Raw genomic sequence first — 20343 nt, 5'->3', positions numbered from 1 at the left:
CCTGCTTCTTGTTTTAAGCTGCACAGCAGCCACTTCTGCTTGTGTTTAGAAGGCTATTACTACAGCAACTCTTCATCACCGTCATGTGTGAAAGGTAAGTTCCAAAGGATAACCAAGGCAGAGCCCTGCATCTCATATTTGAAGTGGACTTTCCAGGAATCTCAAACAATAGTACAAGGGGCAGAAGGAAATCTGGAGGTGAGGAAGACCAGGGGAGGGTCTGTTTTTGTTCCAGCCAATCCTGGGGAAGTGGGGGTAGAGTAATGCAGATTTGCAAGCTAGGCCGAAGGTTTGCTGTGGGACAAACCATCCCTCCACAGCTTCAGAATGTGCTAGATACAAAATGAGGTACAAAATGAGCCAGCTTCCCCTGAAAACTGACTACAAAATAAGGACTTGTCTACAGTGTACAACCGCAACCACGGGGCACTGAGGCAGGAGAAGGAAGCCAGCTGGGAGCTTGACCTGAGCTGTCAGAGCTTCAGAAATGGACTTAGAAAGGGCCTCAGCGCAAGCTGGGTTAGGTCACCCAGCGCTCCGGAACCCAAAGCCTGCTTGCTTGCCTTCTAAGTCAGTGGTTCTCCTCCTGGGGGTGACACACAGGGGTCACCTAAGACCACCAGAAAATAAGGATATTTACATTATCATTTATAACCAATACAAATTTATAGTTATGAAGTAGAAACAAAAATAATTTTATGGTTGGAGATCACCACAACATAGGAACTATATTAAAGGGTCATAGCATTACAAAGGTTGAGAACCACTGAGATTTTTTTATTGTAGTAGTAGTAGTGGTGTTTATTTCGTGTATGTGAGTACATTATAGCTGTCTTCAGACACACTAGAAGAGGGCATCAGATCCCATTACAGATTGCTATGAGCCACCATGTGGTTCCTGGGAATTGAACTCAAGACCTTTGGAAGAACAGTCAGTGCTCTTAACCGCTGAGCCATCTCACTGGCCCAAGAACCAATGGTTTAAATGATATTTTTTTGTTCTGCCTTATAAGTAGAAAATTACTTTTCTTGTTGCAGCAGGCCAGTTGTATAGAAAGCAGACAGACTATGTTGCCCACAATAGTTAGAGATATGTCTCCCAAAGTTTGTATTTTTGGTACTGATAAACTGACTTCTGAGTATTTACTCTATATAAATGATGCCCCCAAATTCCTTCCATTTCAAATAGTATGCACTAAGTTCAAGAGTAAGAAAATAGGCCAGAGACAGGGGCACATGCCTTTAATTCCAGCACTTGGGAGACAGACCAGGCAGTTCTCTGTGAATTTGGAGCTACCCTGATCTACAAATGGGGTTTCAGAGCAGCCTGTGGACAGGACTACACAGTGAGAGCATGTTTCAAGCAGGGGGGGGGGGGGAATGCAAAGGAAAAGAAAGAGAAAAGAATAAAAGTAGCACACTTTAGACACAGGATTGCAATAGCCCTATTAACATCAAATAGCTCAGAGAGGCTTTGCCTAATTTTCAGGAAAGACATTCCCTGGAGAGATTAGCATGAGTGTGACTGAAACAGCTGAACTGGAAGATAAAAACTCTGTGAACTATCAAAAGTTGCACAACTATGTTGTCGATTTTGTAAGTATTTTCCCATTTTCTATGAAGTTTTTTCCAAACTCTATGAAGTTTCTTCCTTCTCAGCTGGACCAGCAAAGCATGGAACTGCTCTTCATGTGGCCACATAACAGTTATGCTTTTTGTTGGAAAAGTGAAATGTGCCCCTCCCGGTGGGCAGGGGGCTCCTCAGGGATTCCAGGGCCTCCATGTGTCTGTGCACCTGAGGTAGGGCACCCAGCACAGCCCTGCCATGCCTCCAGAAAGCAGCCTGGGGACACTGCTCCAGGCCTGCCAGTTACAGAAGCTTTGGTATGGTTTGAAGTAAACAGGAGCTCTAACAGTTTCTTTTGAAATAAACTAGTTTGCTTGGTGTGGTAATGCATGCCTTTAGTCCCAGCAGAAGGCAGAAGCAGGGGGATCTCTGAGTTCCAGGTCTACAGAGTGAGTTCCAGGACAGCCAGGGTTACACAGAAAACCCCGTCTTGAAACCACCAGAGACAGAGAGAGACAGAGAGAGACAGAGAGACAGAACAGAGACAGAGCTAGGAAACTCTCCATAGCGTTCAGCCAGCCAGTGTTTAGACACCTGAGCTCTGTCAGGGGAGTCCAGGAGGTGGTCAAGCATCCTCACAGTTTCATAGAGTATTTTTATTTGATTTTAGAAAACATTTTTGTGTTATTGTTCTTTTTCTCTTTTTTCTAAGAATTATTTATTTTTTTTACATATATGAGTACACTGTTGCCATCTTCAGACACACTAGGAAAGGGCATCAGATCCCATTACAAATGGTTGTGGGCCACCATGTGGTTGCTGGGAATTGAACTCAGAACCTCAGGAAGAGCAGTCAGTGCTCTTAACCACTGAGCCATCTCTCCAGCCCCCATGTTATTCTTCTTTTAAAAATATTTTATTTAGTGTGTGTGTATGTGCGTGTGTGTGTGCACGCACATGCACTGGTGTGAGTATGTCATAGTGTTTGTGTAAAAAGACAACATTCAGGTGTTGGCTTTCCTTCCTCCTTGCTGGGACATGGCCTCTTGTTTCTGCCACACTTTGTATATTCCAAGCTAGCTGGCCTTCCAACTTCCGGGTGATTCTTCTGTCTCTGCCTCCCAACTTGACATAAGAAGTGAGGGAAGAAGGGAGGGAGGGAGGAAAGACAGAAGGATTGGAGGAAGGGAGAGAAAAAGGAAAGAAATGTCTAAACCTAGAATATAATTACATTTGTTCCCCTTGTTATTACCTCTGCTTCCCTCCACAGTTTGCAGAAACATTCAATCAGCCTGACTTTGGACAGACTATAATTCTTAAAGTGAGGTGAGTTGGCTTTGGACCAGTGAGGTACTGTGGAGGCAGCGGATCATTGCTTCACTTCTGCTCTTCCTGAGCTCCCCAGGTCACAAGCCATCTTGCGTTGTGTGATGAGTCAAGAAGCAATAGCCATGGGGCAGGGGAGGTGGCTCAGTTGGTAAAGTGTTTGCCCCAAAGCACAAGGAACTGAGTTTGGGTCCCCAGAACCCACGTCAAAGCCCCACTCGGTGCTTGGGGAATGGAGACAGTGGGATCCCTGTTAGACTATCCTACCCCCTCACTGGTGGGCCTGCAGGTCTATGTAGAGCCACAGTGTTCCAGGATGGGGTTTGCTAATGCCATCAAGGACAACAGGAGAATTCAGGGGATGATGAGAGGACAAAACTGGTTACTACGCTCAAAACTGCTTAGTGCTCCAGGACAAAAGCCCATACCACACACTCAAATATAGGGAGACGACAGCTCTTGTAGCTGACGGGAACGTCATCTTTCAGATTGCTTATGCCAGCTGGAAGGGGGTCTGTAACAGCCTGTGCTCGTGAGCTACCGAGTACTATGGGGAAGCCACAGGCGACAGCACTTGCCTGCTGCTGGCCCTTAGGTGTGGCATGGCCAAGGAACACAGAGGCAAGTGGGGGTCCATGGAGAAGAACACATCCCAGGCCTTCACTCGCCTGCCATTGGAGGCCACGTGCTAGAATGGCAATTGGTAATAAAGTTCTGGGGCCCAGAAGGGAGCTATGGATACAGGCTCATCTGTCCACCAATCACAGTTCCAGGTGACTCCTGGCCATGATCCATGAAAAGGCATAGGAAGTACATCACGGGACAGAATGTTACAGATTGTGTGAGTTCATCTCTAGAAAGTTGTTCTCTGACCTTCATATGTGTGTGTGCTGCAGCACTCATGAACTTTCACACCTGCATGCACACGCGCGCGCGCACACACACACAAAGCACAAATGCACATGCACATGCATGCACGAACACAAGCACACATGCATACATGCGTGCACACACAAATAAATAAATACATAAATAAATAAGTAAAAAAATCTCCAGACATGAGAAAGGATTGAATAAGAAAGCTCTGCTAGGCAGTGGTGGCACTCACTTTTGATCCCAGCACTTGGGAGGCAGAAACAGATGAATGTCTATGAGTTAAAGACATCCTCTGAGTTATAGACCAGCCTGGTCTACAGAGCGAGTTCCAGGACAGCCAGGACTACACAGAGAAACTCTGTCTCGAAAAAACTAAAAAGGAAAAAGAAAAAAAAGAAAGCTCATGCTGCTATGTAAGAGAATCTAGTCTATGAGAAAGAGCCCAAGAGAGAAACTAGAGAGAAGTGTGGGTTGTTTGTTAAAAGCACTGTTTGTTTCTCCAAAGGGCCCAAGTTTGATTCCCAGTACCCAGTCCCGGGGTCTCCAACACCCTCTTCTGGCCGCTGTGAGAACCAGCCATGTAAACACTGCCTAGACATCCATTTAGGCAAAATACCCATACACAAAAATAAATTAAATTAAATAAACTTATTTTAAAGAAAATAATGACCCCCTCCAAAAGAGAAATGCAATGACCCTAAATGTCCCTTGCTCAGAAGAAAGATTGGGCAGCTCAAAATAAAGCAAGCTTCCTCGGAGCTTGGAAACAGAGTGCTAAAAGCTAGTTTTCTGTGATGATTTTCTCCCTTGTGAACACAATACACTTATTGGCTAAGCAAGTAAAAATAATAATATTAAGGCAGAGAGCAGCTGGCACTCAATGTCAGTCTCTGGCCTTCGTCATGTACACGCACACACACACACACTCATACAAAAGAAGAGGTGGCTAGCCAACGCTCTGCAGAAGAAGCCGTGTGACTCCGTGGTGCCTCTAAAATCCCACTGACTCCAGCCATGGGAAGCAGGCTGTGGCCTGGGAAGGACAGCTGGTGATGGCTGCCCCGCATCTTGTTCACATGGACCAAGTTGTCCTGTGGACCAGTTCAGCTGGATCCTTTCATTGTAAACCATACCTGGCTTGAGAACTCCAAGAACCTTCCAAAAGAATGTTTTGGGGCTAGAGAGATGGCTCAGCAGTTAAGAGCACTGGTTGATCTTCCAGAGGTCCTGAGTTCAATCCCTAGCAACCACATATTGGCTCACAATCATCTGTAATGGGATCTGATGCCATCTTCTGGTGTCTCTGAAGACAGCATATTCGCATACATAAAATAAATAAATAAATCTTGGAAAAAAAATAATTGTTTTCATTATAGTTTTCTCTGAGTACACATCAAATAGAAGGCAGGAGGCTGAAAATTTGACACTGTGTTACCCCCCGGCCTCCATATGTGGTCTACAGCAGTGGAGATAGGACAGTGGGTCAGGGCTAGAGCGCACACAGCAGACTTGGGCATCAGGGAGGTTCAGATGCTACTCACTGACTCCTCAGTTTGATTCCTCCATTGACATCTCTAATTTCTCTTTCAGCACGACCCCTTCAATGTCAGCAAGATCTGCAATGCAGGTCTATGTATCAGTAGTAAATATGTTTAGGGAAGACACTACTGAAATCGAATACACTGTATCTCTTGCGATTCACAATGCAATTGAGAAGGATGACATCGTGGAAAGCTATTTCAGTAAGTACTAAGTGATTTTACTTAAACCCTCCCCACCCTCCCACACAGCCTCTCTCTGTGTGTGTGTGTGTGTGTGTGTGTGTGTGTGTGTGTTTGTCTGGAAGTCAATCTCTGCAGCTGTTGCCCATCAGCAGCTATCTACCCTGACTTCTGGCCGTCTCCCTGGGGCTGGGGATTAAACCTAGGATCTCCTGGAAGCTAACTGTGGGTTCTGCACTGAGCCACCTCCCACAGGTCTACCTTTTTAAAGCAGAGTCTCATCTCACTTGCCTCTGAGCTCACTGATTAGGTTATGCTGTCGGGCTAGTGGACCCCAAGGTCTGCACTTCTTCAGAGCTAGAGTGTCATGTGGGCCCCACCACGCCTGCCTTTTTCCTGTGCTTGCTTGAGATTGAACTTGTGTTCTCACGCTGGGACAACAGCACTTTATTGACTGAGCCCTCTCCCCAACCCCTGAGTTCTGTTTTTCAAAACATAAATAAATATGTTCACTTAGAGTTTCCCAAAACCTTTTCTCTTTCTTTGGGGCTTTACAAAGATTCCTTCTTATCATGTGTTATGTGTTAGGACCTAGAGCATAAATACATTGAGACAAAGTTCTGCTATTCACCAATGTATTTCTTGGGCTCAGAATTTTGTCTAGAGTAGCAGTGGCCTCTGTGCCCTGGGCCCTGGGCCCTGTGTTGTTTGAGGACAGGTGGAATTTAGCCCACATATGAAGAAACTGAGAGTCCCCATCAGCATAGACACTGACCACAGGTAATCATCAGATAAGAATGACTTATCTGTTTCTCAGGATAATCTTGGGGACACCTCCTCAACTGCAGCTTTCTCATTTCTATATGCTTGATCTATACATATAATCCCTCATTTTCAGAGCTGAAACTACTCAGTGTCAGCTCTGAAACCTGCTTTTTAGATCACCTCTTTGAACACCTCCCTCCATTCTGAAACCTGTCATGTCTGTTTAAGTAGATTAACCTAGTACCCTGAACTGACATCTAGAGACAGCCAAAGCTAACTACCTCAGAAGGAAGCCAATGCCTCCGCACCAGGAGGAAGTCACCTTTTGCTACTCTGGCCTCAAAATATATTCTCTTTCTCTAGATCTTGAATTAAAGGTTGGGGAGGGGGGACTGGAGAGATAGCTCAGGAGTTAAGAGCACTGACTGCTCTTCTGAAGGTCCAGAGTTCAAATCCCAGCAACCACATGGTAGCTCACAACCATCTGTAATGAGGTCTGACACCCTCTTCTGGTGTGTCTGAAGACAGCTACAGTGTGCTCATATATATTAAATGAATAAATAATTCTTTAAAAAAAAGAATTAAAGGTTGTGCTGGCTAGTTTTATATCAACTTGATCTGAGCTAGAGTCATCTGAGAGGAGGAAACCTCAACTGAGACAAAGTCTTCTTAAGATCAGGCTGTACGGAAGCTTCAGGACATTTGCATAATTAGTGATTGGTGGGGGAAGGCCCAGCCCATCGCCCAGCCCATTGTGGGCGGGGCCATCCCTGCTGTCTCCAGCTGTCTTCTCTGCTTGCATTTCTGTCCTGACTTCCTTTGATGATGAGTTGTGATGTGGAAGTGTGAGCCAAACAGACCCTTTCCTTCTCAGCTGTCTCTTTGGTCATGGTGTTTCATCACAGCAATAGAAACTCTGACTAAGACAGAAGTATTTTCAAGTCTCAGTGGGTTAGCCATGGCTTGGGATCTTTATTAGAGAGGAATACCACTTCTCTAACCCCTTCCCAGTCCTCTGCCCAGTCCACTCTCAGACTCACCCTCTTATCCCCAGCACTCACACCCAGACTAGCATTCTTCGAAGGCTGTTCTCTCAGGGCAAGTTCCTGCTTAGCATCTTCCAGAGGATTCTCTAGCCTAGGAAGAAAAGCCAGGGACTGCAGAGATGGTCAGTGGTTAAGAACACTTGTTTAACTGTGAAAACTGAACTGGAGCTTGAATCTCAGCAACCATGTCAGGTGCCTAACAAATGCCTTTAACTGCAGCTCCAGAGAATCTGACACCTTCTTCTGACCCCTGTGGGAACATGCACACGTGGCATAACTCTCTCACACACTCACACACTGTAAATTTTTTTTAAACAAATTAACACAGTGTCAAAATCTGAGTATGGTGTCACATGTCTTTAATCCTAGTACTCAGGAGGAAGAGGCAGATGGATCTCTGAGTTCAAGACCAGCCTGGTCTACAGCTCATGTTCCAGGACAGCCTGAGCTACACAGAAAAACCCTGCCTTGAAAAACCCAAACCAAGATAAGCAAAAACTAAAAAACTTTAGTGTCGTTAGCCTAAATTTTATATGTCACTGTATCTACAAATGAACAAAATAATGAAGTGTTATTGAGGTCCCCATGTGGGCGCCGTCATTTACATTAGATCTTTCTATTCTCACTGCAAACAAGGGAACAAGACTTATGAGCGCCATTTTATAGGTAAAGGAAACATAGATCCAGAAAACTCAATGAACTGAAAGACTACACAGGGAGCAAGGGTGAAATGCTGTCATGAGTTATCTATATGGGCTTCCTCAATGTGCTTATTCAATTTGGTGTTTTGTGTATTTATGCCTCTCACAGGTCAAAATTTGTGTGATTATTATGGTTGTGTAAGGAATGGCAGCTTTTGTGAGGATGGTTTACAATGCACATGCAAACCTGGGCTGGATAGGCTGAATCCGCAGGTTCCTTTTTGTGTTGGTAAGTGTAACAGCTGCTTCCAAACTTCCTTCCCACTCTCACTCCATCCTCTAGTATTTTCTCTTTTTTTAAAGTTTATTCAGGCCATGGGGAGGGGAGCTAAGAGGGTAGTAGAGGCAGAGAGAGAGAGAGAGTAGAGAAGCAGAGGCAGGTCATGACCATGTGGAGAGAGGGAGCAAGGGAAGGTGGAAGAGAGGAGAGCCCAAAAGAGGGCAAGAGAGAGGCTAAGAAAGTAAGAAGCAAGAGCTAGTATTTTCAAAAGACAGTCATGGCTGCTTTGAGTTCCCATGTGTATTTTGACTTTAGCCTAGGAGCTGGGTAAGAGTCAGCACAGTGCCCATGGTACATCCTTAAATTACTTAGAAAAAAAACTGCACAAAATTGTAATCTGTGACATGTCATCTTGGAGTTGAAGAGATCGTCTCTGGATGAGATGGCCAACCAGCAAAAACACTTGTTGAGCAAGTCTGGTGACCTGAGTTTACTCAGTTTACCTGAGAGAACTGACTCTGCCCATAAAGTAATTTGTCCTGTGACTTCCACACATGTCCTATGGCATATGCTCTACATAACACACCACAATACACACATATAACACACACATAATAAACACAACACACACACAACACACATAGACACAACACACACAATATGCACAAAAGCACATTTGTTCTCCTTCTTCTCCTTCTCTTCCTCATTCTTCTCCCTCCTCCCCTTACTCCTCCTCCTCCCCCTCCTCCTCTTCCTCCTCATCCTCCTCTTCCTCCTCATCCTCCTCTTCTTCCTCCTCCTCTTCCTCCTCCTCGTTCTTCTGAGATTGTTTCTGGAAATGACCTAGAAATCACTCTGTCTTAAAGCTGCTGTAACATGCTCTGAGCCCTGCAATGCAGAGGACAAGAAGCAATGTGTAAAGTCGAATAGCGGACCACTGGAGTGTGTGTGCATGCCGGGCTACCAGAGGGCAAGCGGGAACGGGAATTGTGAAGAGTAAGTAATCATTTCATCTTTACCTTGTCACAACATAACTAGGCCAAAGCTTGTAGCACATATGCAGGTTTAGTGTCAGGAAGCTGGCAAGCTGGCATGGGCTGGCAGGTATAGAGCATTGCTGTGTCATTGCTATCCAAGAAGGTTGGTTTGGGTTTTTTTTTTTTTAAGACATATTTACTCACTTTATGTGTATAAGTGCTGTATCTGCATGTACACCTGCATGCCAGAAGAGGGCATCTTACAGATGGTTACAAACCACCATATAGTTGCTGAGAATTGAACTCAGAACCTCTGGAAAAACAGCCAGTGTCTTGAACCGCTGAGCCATCTCATCAATACCCATCCAAGACTTTTTGAGCATTCCATATTCCTAGAAACACCAGTAGGTAGCACAGTGAGAAACATGCTAGGTGCCTATTAGAAAATGAGGAAACAAGCCTGAATGGATGGCGTGGGCCCTTCAGAGCGTCCATCGACTCCGTGCGTTTTCATTCAGCTTTGCCTGGGTGACCAAGCCTTCCTCAAGTTCAGAGGCCATTATGTTCAGTCTTCAGCAAATACGGCCACACTGGATTGAGTGCACCTCACACTTCCAGAACCCCAAGGAAGGTGTTCTCTTGAGAAAATGGTAGCATAGAGATGACAGAAAGCCAGGAAGGACAGAATGCAAGGCAGACAGACAGGAAAGCAGAAAGGGAAATTGGGGTGAGAAGTAAAGAGACTCTTTAATGTGCCTCCCTCCGTGAATGTGTTCCAGGTGTCCCTTTGGCTACAGCGGGGTGGACTGCAAAGACCGTGAGTATAGACACCCTAAACTCCTAAACATCCAAGAAACACACGCAGACCACATCCAGAGTCCTGACCACTCCACCAAAGGCTTCCTGAATTCACTGAGAGGAAAATTCAGTTTCAAGCTTGTCTTCTGAGCCCTGTACCCCATGTTTACCTGTGTTAGAAATAATAGAACTCAGACCCAGGGGTGAGCTGGTGGCTCTGAACCCACTTAGGACCAGAGAAAGGCATCCTCAGTCATATACTCAAATTCTATATTATAGATGGTGAGTTCAAACATGATAGGTTTAGAAATCAGGCATTTAAATTCTTAAGCAGGTCTTATCAAATTTCATTCATTCATTTTGGAGACAGGGTCTTACTATGTAACCTGGGTGGCCTAAAACTCACTCCATACACCACGCTGACCTTGAACTCAAAGATTCACCTGCCGCTGCCTCTTGACTACTGGATTAAAGGCATGTGCCACCATCACTGGCATTAGTGAGTTTTCCAGTGCTTTTCAAGCTGTGTTTGGAACTGGTCTGTGTGTTACGTTTACAAGCCATCTTAAGGTCATATTTCAAGAGTCCATAGCACCCAGGCATAGTGGTGGATGTCTGTAATCTTAGTACTAGGATAGCTGAGTCAGGAGGACTGCAGTGAGTTTAAAGCCACCCTGGGCTATATAATAAAAAGGTCCTGAGTTCGAGGCCAGCCTGGTCTACAGAGTGAGCTCCAGGACAGCCAAAAGCTACAGAGAGAAACCTGGGTGGTGGGGGGCAGGGAAGGAAAGGGGGGTGTTTGGTTTATAATCCCAAACAGTCTTATTATTAAAGTCTTATTATTTTGAGGAAATCAAGACAGGTACTCAAACATTGCAGCCATAGTCAAGAGCAAAAGAGAACGAACACAGGGAATCCTTGCTTCCCACACACTTGCTCCCAGCTAGCTCTCTTCTCTCTTTCTGTTCAGGACCCCCTGCCTGGGGAATGGTGCTCCCCACAATGGGCTGGTCTTCCTGTATCAATTAATAGTCAAGACAACTCCTGACCCAGACATATGCCATCAGCTCACCAAATTACATAATGCCTCATTAAGACTCTCTTCCAGGTTATGCCGTGTTGACAGTTAAAGCTAACCAGGGCTCTCTTCTGTCTTCCCTTTCAGAATTTCAGCTGATCCTCACCATTGTGGGCACCGTGGGTGGAGCCCTCATCCTCATCTTGCTGATTTCTTTTATCGTCACCGTGAGGTACGGGGTTGGGGGTAGGGGGTGGTTGTGGATAGATCCGCTAAATATGCTGCTCTCCAGATGCTTCTAGACACTCATGGATGAGAAAGAGGAAACAATATAGTTATTATATCAATTATATTTTAATGTATTATATTCATGTTATATATTATATAGTAGTTATTTTTATAACATAAACATATTACTAGATATTGTATAATTTTATATAAATATTATAATATAGGATATATTTGTAATATAATATATTACAATATATTAATATAATATATTAATTATAATAATATATCATGTATAATATACTGATACAGGCATCATTTATATTTTAACATAATAGTTATTATTTATATATTATATATAAAAAACCTAGAAAAAATAATAAAAATAAATCCTTTAAAAAGAAAGGAAATTGGGGGCTGGTGAGATGGCTCAGAGGGTAAGAGCATTGACTGCTCTTCCAAAGGTCCTGAGTTCAACTCCCAGTAACCAAATGATGGCTCACAATCATCTGTACAGCTACAGTGTACTCATATACATAAAATAAATGAATAAATCTTTTTTAAAAAGAAAGGAAATTATTTAAGTTTCTTTTATATTTATATATATTTACATATAACATGTAAAATTAAGAATTGATATCATAAATATAAATAATATATTCAATACTAGGTTATATAGTTTATATATAATATAATATAAATATTATATAAAATATATTATATAAAATAAGTGTGTGTAAGAGAAGGTGTCCAAGATCTCATAAGATGGCTTAGCGGTTAAGAGCACCAGCTGCTCAGAGCACCAGCTGCTCCTCCAGAGGTCCTGAGTTCACCAGCAACCACATGGTGGCTCACAACTATCAATAGGGGGATCTGATGCCCTCTTTAGGCAGGCAGATATACATGCAGCAGAGCACTCAGACATTAAATAAATAAAGTTAAAAAGAAAAGAAGATGAGAAGGTGTCCAAGGAATCCAGAAAAGAGTGTCAGAGCAGGAGTTACAGGCAGTTGTAAGCTACCCAACCTCGGTGTTGTACCCTGAATTCAGATCCTCTCCAAGAACAGTGTCTGTTCTTTCCCATTGAATGTCACTGTTCAATGGCCTTTACTTAATTCTGTCTTAAGTGATATTATATACTTGATTAAATGTCCTTTATGGTTAAAAATTTTTTGTTCATGTTACTTCACATCAGTCAGACCCAATAATCAGTTTTCTATAGTATTAACAACTCTCCCCTAGGGCCAGGTGTGAAGGTGCATGCCTTTGATCCCAGCACTTGGGAGGCAGAGGCAGGCAGATCTCTGTGAGTTCAAGACCTGCCTGGTATACAGAGTGAGTTCCAGGATAGCTAGGGCTATGCTATCCTGTCTCAAACAACAGAAAGGCAACTTCCTGTTAGCACTATTTAACTCAAGGTATGCATAGCTATATACACCTGTAAACTCAGTACTTGGAAGCAGGAGGATTAAGAATTTAGGGCTGCCAAAAAAAAAAAAAAAAAAAAAAGCCGGGCGGTGGTGGCGCACCCCTGTAATCCCAGCACTCTGGGAGGCAGAGACAGGAGGATTTCTCAGTTCGAGGCCAGCCTGGTCTACAGAGTGAGTTCTAGGACAGCCAGGGCTATACAGAGAAACCCTGTCTCAAAATAAATAAATAAATAAATAAATAAATAAATAAATAAATAAATAAATAAATAGCGTTTAGGGCTATCCTAAACTTCATAGCAAGTTTGAGGCCAGGCTTGACTAAGTGAGAGCCTGTCTTACAAATACAAGATCAAGGGCTGGGGTTGGCGCTTAGTTGATAGCGTGCTTAAATAACCGGTATGGAGATTTACATCAGCTCTCCTACACAGCATAAACTGGGTGTCTTCCCAGCTCAGGGAGTGAAGGCAGGAGGCTCAGAAGTTCCAGGTCATCCTTGGTTACATAGAGATTTTCAGGCCAGCCTTAGCTCTATAAGACAGTCTTAAAACAAACCACCATGTATTTAATTCCACTGGTGTTTTCACACCATAACTTCCCCCAAACCAATCCCCTGCCTAGGGCTCTCAACAGGGTTTTAAAGTAGGAAGCTCATTTCTTTTTCTCAGCGACTTTTTCTCAGCTTGATGCTGTCAGTCTCTTAAGGGAAGGGAAATGAGGTCCCTTTAGTCATTCAGCAATATTTAGCAGTGCTGCAGCTTCTCCAGTAGCTGGGCAGAGAAGACTGTGACCTCTTTTCCATCTACAAGGGGCAGTGGGATTCCCTGTGGGAGCAGCAGCTGCTTGCACCCTACATTTAGCTTACACCTTCCCCCACTGTCACTATAGAATGGACAGATATTCTGTTCTTTCTTTGTTTTGTTTTTGTTTTTTGATACAACAAGGGCTCTGTGTGTAGCCCTTGTTGTCCTAGAACTCACTTTGTAGACCAAGCTGGCCTCAAACTCACAGAGATCTACTGCCCAAATCCTAGGATTGAAGGTATGTACCACCATTGCCTGGGCACTGGTAATTCTTATTTTTTTAATTGTATGCATTTAAGGTGTGCAATCTGATTGTTTGAACCAGCCACATGGGCATCCCCACAATATCTAGCTTTCTCACTTGTAGGAAGAGAGGCAAGACATCCCTGGTTTGGGAGCAAGCCTATTTTCTCTTTTCTTAGGGTAGCTGGCTGACTATCCTGGCCCTCCAGGGACCAGAGTTACTAAAGAGTTGTGTGTCCTTGTGACAGCTTCATAGCATATCTCCTCCATCCTACTGCAGAGCCAGGATATTAGCCCAAGCCACAGAGTCAGAGCTCTTGGGAGTACAGCATGAAAATTTGCATCCTTGTTCAGTTCACAGGGATGAAGAGAAACTTTGCTACTCCTGACAAGAATGTCAAAGGCAGGACCCCAGAGTAAGCTGAGCTGACTATATAAACACATCAAATGACAGTCCCGATGTGACTGAAGCACAGGGGTGCTGGGAGTGGCTGTGTCATAGATAGAGCTATCTCTATCCTCTTGATCTGGAGAGTGGGACCATGGCCCATGGGCAGGAAGACTGCAGATAATCAGAGTTGATTAATAATCAGAGATCCTCTGTGGGTATGAAGGCTTACATTAGGTCTGCCAGAGACGCTTGAAGTGTCTCCAATCGGTCCTCTCTTCTTGCCAAGCCCTATCTCCTTTCCTCCTGATTGTGTATGTGTGTGCAGATGCTATGTGCATGTGAATGAAATATGGCGGCCCAGGGTTGATGTTTGAAGGCTTCCTCTGTTGTAGCTTCCTATATTAGTGGAGGCAGGGTCTCTCAGTTGCACTGGGACTCAGATCCAGCTACGCTGGCTACCCAGCTTACTCCAGGGTTCTTATGGGGGCTCCTGTCCTTCCAAGTGCTAGAATAGCAGGCTGGCCTCCATGCTGCCTGCATGGGCTCTAAGGATCACACCTTCATCCTCACACTTCTGTGCAGTGCCGCAGAGCTATGACCTTGACCTTGGCTGCTTGTTCTTTTTCTTTCTTTCAAGATTTATGTGAGTGCACTCAGAAGAGATCATCAGATCCCCATTACAGATGGTTGTGAGCCACCATGTAGTTCTTGGGATTTGAACTCAGGACCTTAGGAAGGGCAGTCAGTGTTCTTAACTGCTAAGCCATCTCTTCAGCCCTGTTTGTTTCCTTTTTAAGACCTTGGTATGCTAAGCTTGTGTTACTCTCTGAGATGTTTCTGTAAACACTTGTAAGGCTTGTGTTGTGCTTTCTCTTTCACTTCTCTTAGTTCTATAACTAGCTGAGAAGCACACTTAATAGCCAATGTGGGCCTGGATCAGGGTGGAGCACACCTTTGAGCACAGCACTTGGGAGGCAGGTGCCAGCTGATTTTTGTGAGTTCAAGGCCAGCCTGGTCTACCTAGTGAGAAGAAACTTTGTTGCAAGAGGAAAAAAGAGGGAAGGGGAGGGGAGAGGAGGGGAGGGGAGCAGAGGGGAGGGGAGGGGAGGGGAGGGAAGGGAAGGGAAGGGAAGACACTTTGTTGCTGGGCAATGACTGCACTGGCCTTTAATCCCAGCACTTGGGAGGCAGAAGCATGGGGATCTCTGATTTTGAGGCCAGCCTGGTTTACAGAGTGAGTTCCAGGAGAGTCAGGGTTACACAGAGAAACCAAACCCTGTCTCGAAAAAACAAAAAAGAAAAAAAAAAGAGAGAAAAGAAAAGAAAAGAAAAGAAACTTTGTTGTCCTCCCTGTGTCCTAATTAAATTTACTGATTATAGGTCAATGAACAAAAAGAAGAAAGTAGAAGAGCAGAAGCTGAATGAGGAAGACCGTCATAACTTACGACAAACCAGCTTCTCCAACTATGGAGCAGACAACAGCATCTTCCCCAAAGTCAGAACAGGAGTTCAGAATCAGACCCCTAATCCAGCAAAGCATGCCCGGCGCTGACTGCTAGGTGAGTGCAGCCTCTGGCTTGGCAGAACGAATGCCCAGGCAGAGGAGAGCAGAGGCACAAGGCACAGCTGGAGAGGCAGCTCAGTGGTTAAGAGCACACATTGCTCTTACAGAGGACATGAGGCCTGGCTCCCAGCACTCACACCATGATACATAACCATCCCCAACTCTAGTTCCAGGGCATCCAGTGACCTCTTTGAACTCTACAGGTTCCAGGCAAGCACATGGTATGCATCCATAAACACAAGCAAAACACTCATGCATATAAAAAAATGAACCAATATTAAAAAAAAAAAATAGCAAACAAGGAGTCCCAGGCACAGCACCGGCCACCACTTGGTCCTGAGCACTAGTGGCCATCTACATGACATCAGCCCTGTCTCTGAGTCTCTCAGGGCTTCCAATTCCTCTTTTATAAACAGAGTAGCTCTGTCTTAGTGTCCTTGACAGCCTAACTTACCCCCTTTCTGGCAAGTGAGGTTGCTCAGCTGGGAAAGGTCCTTGCCTCTGAGACTGACATGCTGAGCTCAGTCACAGGACCCACATGCAGGAGGCAGAGAACCGGCTCCCACAGACTGTTCCAGAGCCTCCACATGCAGTGTGGCTGTGTGTTCTCCCTCCCAGGTCTATAAGTATAACAAATAGACAAATAATTATCCACTGCTAACCAGGGCCAATCATGATAGCTACTCAACATACAAGAAGGTAGCAAGTTCAGGGCCCACCTGAGCTACAAAAGGAATCACAGCCAGCCTGGAGAACTCAGTGAGATGGTGCCTCAAAAGAAAAGAAAATGACTTGATGGTGGGGAGAGGTAATAGATGAGAGAAATTAAGAACAAAATTTTAGTAATATAAAGTGAAATTAGCACTTTATATTACTAAAATAGTAATTAAAGAGAGGCACAGCAACATATTATGAGTAATTAAAGAGAGGTGCAGTAACATTGTGAGGTCCCACAGTTTATAATGCCAAAAATAAAACAAAAATAAAATTAAACTAAATATCCACTTCTGTGACTATGACCTAAGTGCTTGGGACAGCAGCACCAGGTTGTAAAAGACTGGGGTCTAAGTTGGGCATGGAGATGACAGTGGGGGCAGGACAGGCATGGGAACTGTTGGTCAGATTCACAAGAGCACAAAAGCAGCTCTCTTCTTCCCCGACATCTCAAGGCAAGAGTTTATTTCTAAATCCAGGGCCAGGGCTGGAGAGAAGGCTCAGCAGTTAGAAGTACCAGCTGCTCTTCCAGAGGACCTGTAAGTTTCAGGCTAGCCTGGGCTACATGTGACTTCCAGACTAACCCCACTGAAGCTACCTATTGGGACCCTGGCACATAAACACAAAACAAAATACATGTGGTTGGAAATACCAGCAGCAGCAAAACCCAGACAGCATCTGGGGAGGCCAAAGCATGAGGACCACACATCTGCAGCCAGGTGTCTTAGTAACTTCCTCCGTAACAAGACGCCATGACCAAGACTACTACTTGTAGAAGGAAGAGTTTAGTGAGGCTTACAGTTTCAGGGGGTAAGAGCTCGGCTACCATGGTGGGGAGCATGGCAGCAGTCGGGCAAACGTGGCACTGGAGCAGAGGCTGAGAGCTTACATCCTTATCTGAAAGTCGGAGGCAGAGAGGGCTAACTGGGAATGGTGTGGACCCCAAAGCTGCCTCCAGGGGCATGTCTCCTCCATCAGGGCCACACCCCTAATCCTTCTCAAACAGTTCCAATGGGGGCCAATTATTCAAACATGTAAGTCTGTGGGGCCATCCTCATTCAAAACACCACATCAGGTTAGGCTATAAAGATGCTGCCTCAAACCAACCAGACAGACAGACACCCCAAAGACACAAGGGACAATAGGATGAAAGCTGGAGAAGATGAAAAGTGTTAAAATAGTTGACAAATCTCAGTTTTCAACGGATGCTGTCTGGAAATCTTTTCTAAACCTGATCTCTCTCTCTCTCTCCCTTCCTCCCTCCCTCCCTCCCTGCCTCCCTTGTTCACTCTCTCCCTCCCCCCACTCTGTTTCTCATCCCGTATAGAATGATAAGAATGTGGAGCTCTCCCTAGACAGCCCACACAAGCTGCAATCTTAAGGACAAGGAGAAATGGGCAGAGACAAAGTTTGACCTCTAGCAATCCTCTGCACTGGTTGCCAACCCCTCTGGATGAGGACCTGCATGAAGAACACAGCTTGCTGAAGACACACCCATCAAATTAAATGCACATAGAGACTATGAGTCTTTGTAAGAGTTGATTTTCTTCAGTTACTATGGAATGCTACTCTGGTGGGGACTGGCATGGGGCTTCTCTTTCCTGGTGGGCCAACCATTAGTGTTTCCAATCTAGAGGGAGGGAGCACCCTTGTAGCTCATCCCTGAGCAGTGCCTCCCCTGAGCTCTGGACTCTGGCCACCCTTGAACAGTCAGCTGCTTGTGATAGGGCCTTGTACAGAGCCATATTGGGATGTCATGCCACCTGGTAGGAACTTGACATTGGCCAAGGATAAGGGCTTCCAGCAGGAATCTGAAGTTAGGGCATAATAGGGAAGTAGGTAACAGCAGGAATTTTTATCCTAGGATTGAGTGCTCAGAGTGTACTTGACATTGGTCAAGGTGAACTTTTCCCAGCCTTTGTTGAGCAGGGACCCTAGCTAGTCAGAATTCTGCTCCACCTAGGATGGAGAAGCTCAGAGTGAAGGTGAAGTTCATGTTCCTCCAGGTCTACGAATTCCTGAATTAAGCAGGTGACCCATGCTGCTGCCTGAGCAGTAGAGCCAAGGACCACCAGAACTCAGCCCGGAGTCTGAGGGGGAGGGGCTTGCTCAAACTGTTAAAAGGTCTGACCACCATTAAAGTTAGGGCCTCCATCCTGGCCTCCTTCTTTTTGCCCCTTCCCCATCCATCCCTCAGCTTCTGTTCCAGGAAGCCAGTTCGTAGTAGCTGCAGGCAGCTACAGAATACAACAGGGCCTCAGCCCAAGAACACAGGCAAGAGACAGAAGCATGACCTGCTTTCTCAGGAGGACCATGGGGACCCAGGTCCCTTCAGATGAGAATAAGAAGGCTTGGACTAGCTCTATCCTCTGTGGGGACACTCAAGTCTTTCAGATGTTAGTTGGTAGGAAAAGCAGGGAGGAAAACCATGAGCATAGGAAGTAGAGAGAGGCCAAGAAAGCTCTGCTAGGAGGCTGAGGGAGGGAGAAAGTAGCAGGTGGCATCTTCTCCCTTGATGAGGTCCCCCTCAGGCAGCTAATGGGTACTCTGAGGTGCTGCCGCCCCTAAGACATAGATCCCGGGAAAGCCATAAAAAGCAGCAGTCAGTGTGAAGCCCTGTGACAGACACCACAGGCCTCTGTCTGGAACTCTGTCAGAGGGGCCAGGTGTCTGCTCAGTGATGCTTCACTGGGCCTCAGCCTGCTCCATAATGGAGGCTTAGCAGTGGCCACCAACACACACACACACACACACACACACAGAAGATAAATACATCTGTCATCTTTTTTTTTAAATGTTAATTGTGCTCTTGTGTCTGTCTGATGTCTGGTCCCCTCGAAAGGTATTTTTATTTGTTATTATTTGTTCTGGAATACTCATTGTGGAAGGCAATGATGCAATAAAATGTCTTTGGTGGATAGTATCCTTTCTTAAGTTGGGAATCTCACGTGTCCCAGGCTGGCTTCAAACATTTTACTAAGCAGATGACCTGAAATCTCTGCTCTTCCTGCCTCTGCCTCACCAGAGCTGTCCATCTACATCACTAGTGCAGGGATTACAGGTGTGTGCCACCACACCTGCTTTATGTGATGTGTAGGGATGATACCAGGAATACCAGGCCTTCACACATGCCAGACAAGCACCCTCCCAACCAAGCTAGTCCTCAGTTCCTAGCACAATTCTCATTCATGTTCAGAGATTTGTTTTATTTCTATGTGTGTAGGGGTAGATGTTTTATTTTTATGTATTTGCGCAGATGTAGATGACTTTGGGGGTCAGAGGCATCATGTCCCCTAGAGCTGGAGACAAGGTAAATTTGAGTGTCCTGGCTCAGATGCTGAGAACTCAACTGGGGTCAGTACTTACTGCAGGAGTACTCGTAACTGCTGAGTCATGTGACTGGACATCCTGGAGTGACTGACACTGCACTTGCTATCTTCACTAGGGGTTTTGAATTACCTAAGACAACATTTTAACATTTAGACCATGTTGGCTTCTATCCCCCAAACACAACTCCATGACAAGTATCCGGGCCAAAGGATCCCATTCGTGGATGCAGGGATTGGCCCAGGCCAACGCAGTGGGGGTTGACCTACGCTGAGCACCTATGTGAGATATTGGTAAACCGTCGTGTGCTATTTCAGCTTGCTGAAAGTAGGCTCTGAGAGCAAAAGCACATCCTTTGTCCCAGACCCAGCATGTTAATTTAAAGTATTTTCTCGAATGGCTGGTGAGATGTCTTGGCTGCTAATGGGACCTGCTGCCAGACTTGACCACCTCATTTGCCACGTGGGCCCCACATGCTAAAAAGAGAGAACTAATTCCTAGTAGTTGTTCTCTAACATGTATGAAACATGGCATGTGCCCTGCCCCATAAATACACTAAACAGTAATAAATTGTTGGTTCAGCTGGGTGGTGGTGACACACACATTTAATCCCAATACACAGGAGGCAGAA

At 45.2% G+C, this 20343-nt stretch overlaps 1 protein-coding gene across 1 annotated transcript in view; it reads left to right on the top strand.

Annotated features, from left to right (window-relative positions):
- The window catches only part of Muc13 (mucin 13, cell surface associated), a 25106-nt gene extending 7199 nt beyond the window's left edge, over window positions 1-17907 (top strand). The window contains exons 3-12 of the mRNA XM_052158142.1: window positions 1-94; window positions 1490-1596; window positions 2838-2893; window positions 5360-5511; window positions 8112-8231; window positions 9089-9218; window positions 9979-10016; window positions 11163-11247; window positions 15488-15666; window positions 17713-17907. The exon at window positions 1-94 is cut by the window's left edge and continues 38 nt beyond it. Coding sequence (XP_052014102.1) covers window positions 1-94; window positions 1490-1596; window positions 2838-2893; window positions 5360-5511; window positions 8112-8231; window positions 9089-9218; window positions 9979-10016; window positions 11163-11247; window positions 15488-15659 — 954 coding nt within the window. The 3' untranslated portion in view covers window positions 15660-15666; window positions 17713-17907. The remainder of the gene's footprint in view (window positions 95-1489; window positions 1597-2837; window positions 2894-5359; window positions 5512-8111; window positions 8232-9088; window positions 9219-9978; window positions 10017-11162; window positions 11248-15487; window positions 15667-17712) is intronic.
- The last annotated feature ends 2436 nt before the right edge of the window (window positions 17908-20343 follow it).

The sequence above is a fragment of the Apodemus sylvaticus genome, chromosome 15 (genome assembly GCF_947179515.1).
Source record: "Apodemus sylvaticus chromosome 15, mApoSyl1.1, whole genome shotgun sequence".
NCBI classification, from domain to species: domain Eukaryota; kingdom Metazoa; phylum Chordata; class Mammalia; order Rodentia; family Muridae; genus Apodemus; species Apodemus sylvaticus.
This window is presented reverse-complemented; position numbering and strand designations above follow the sequence as displayed.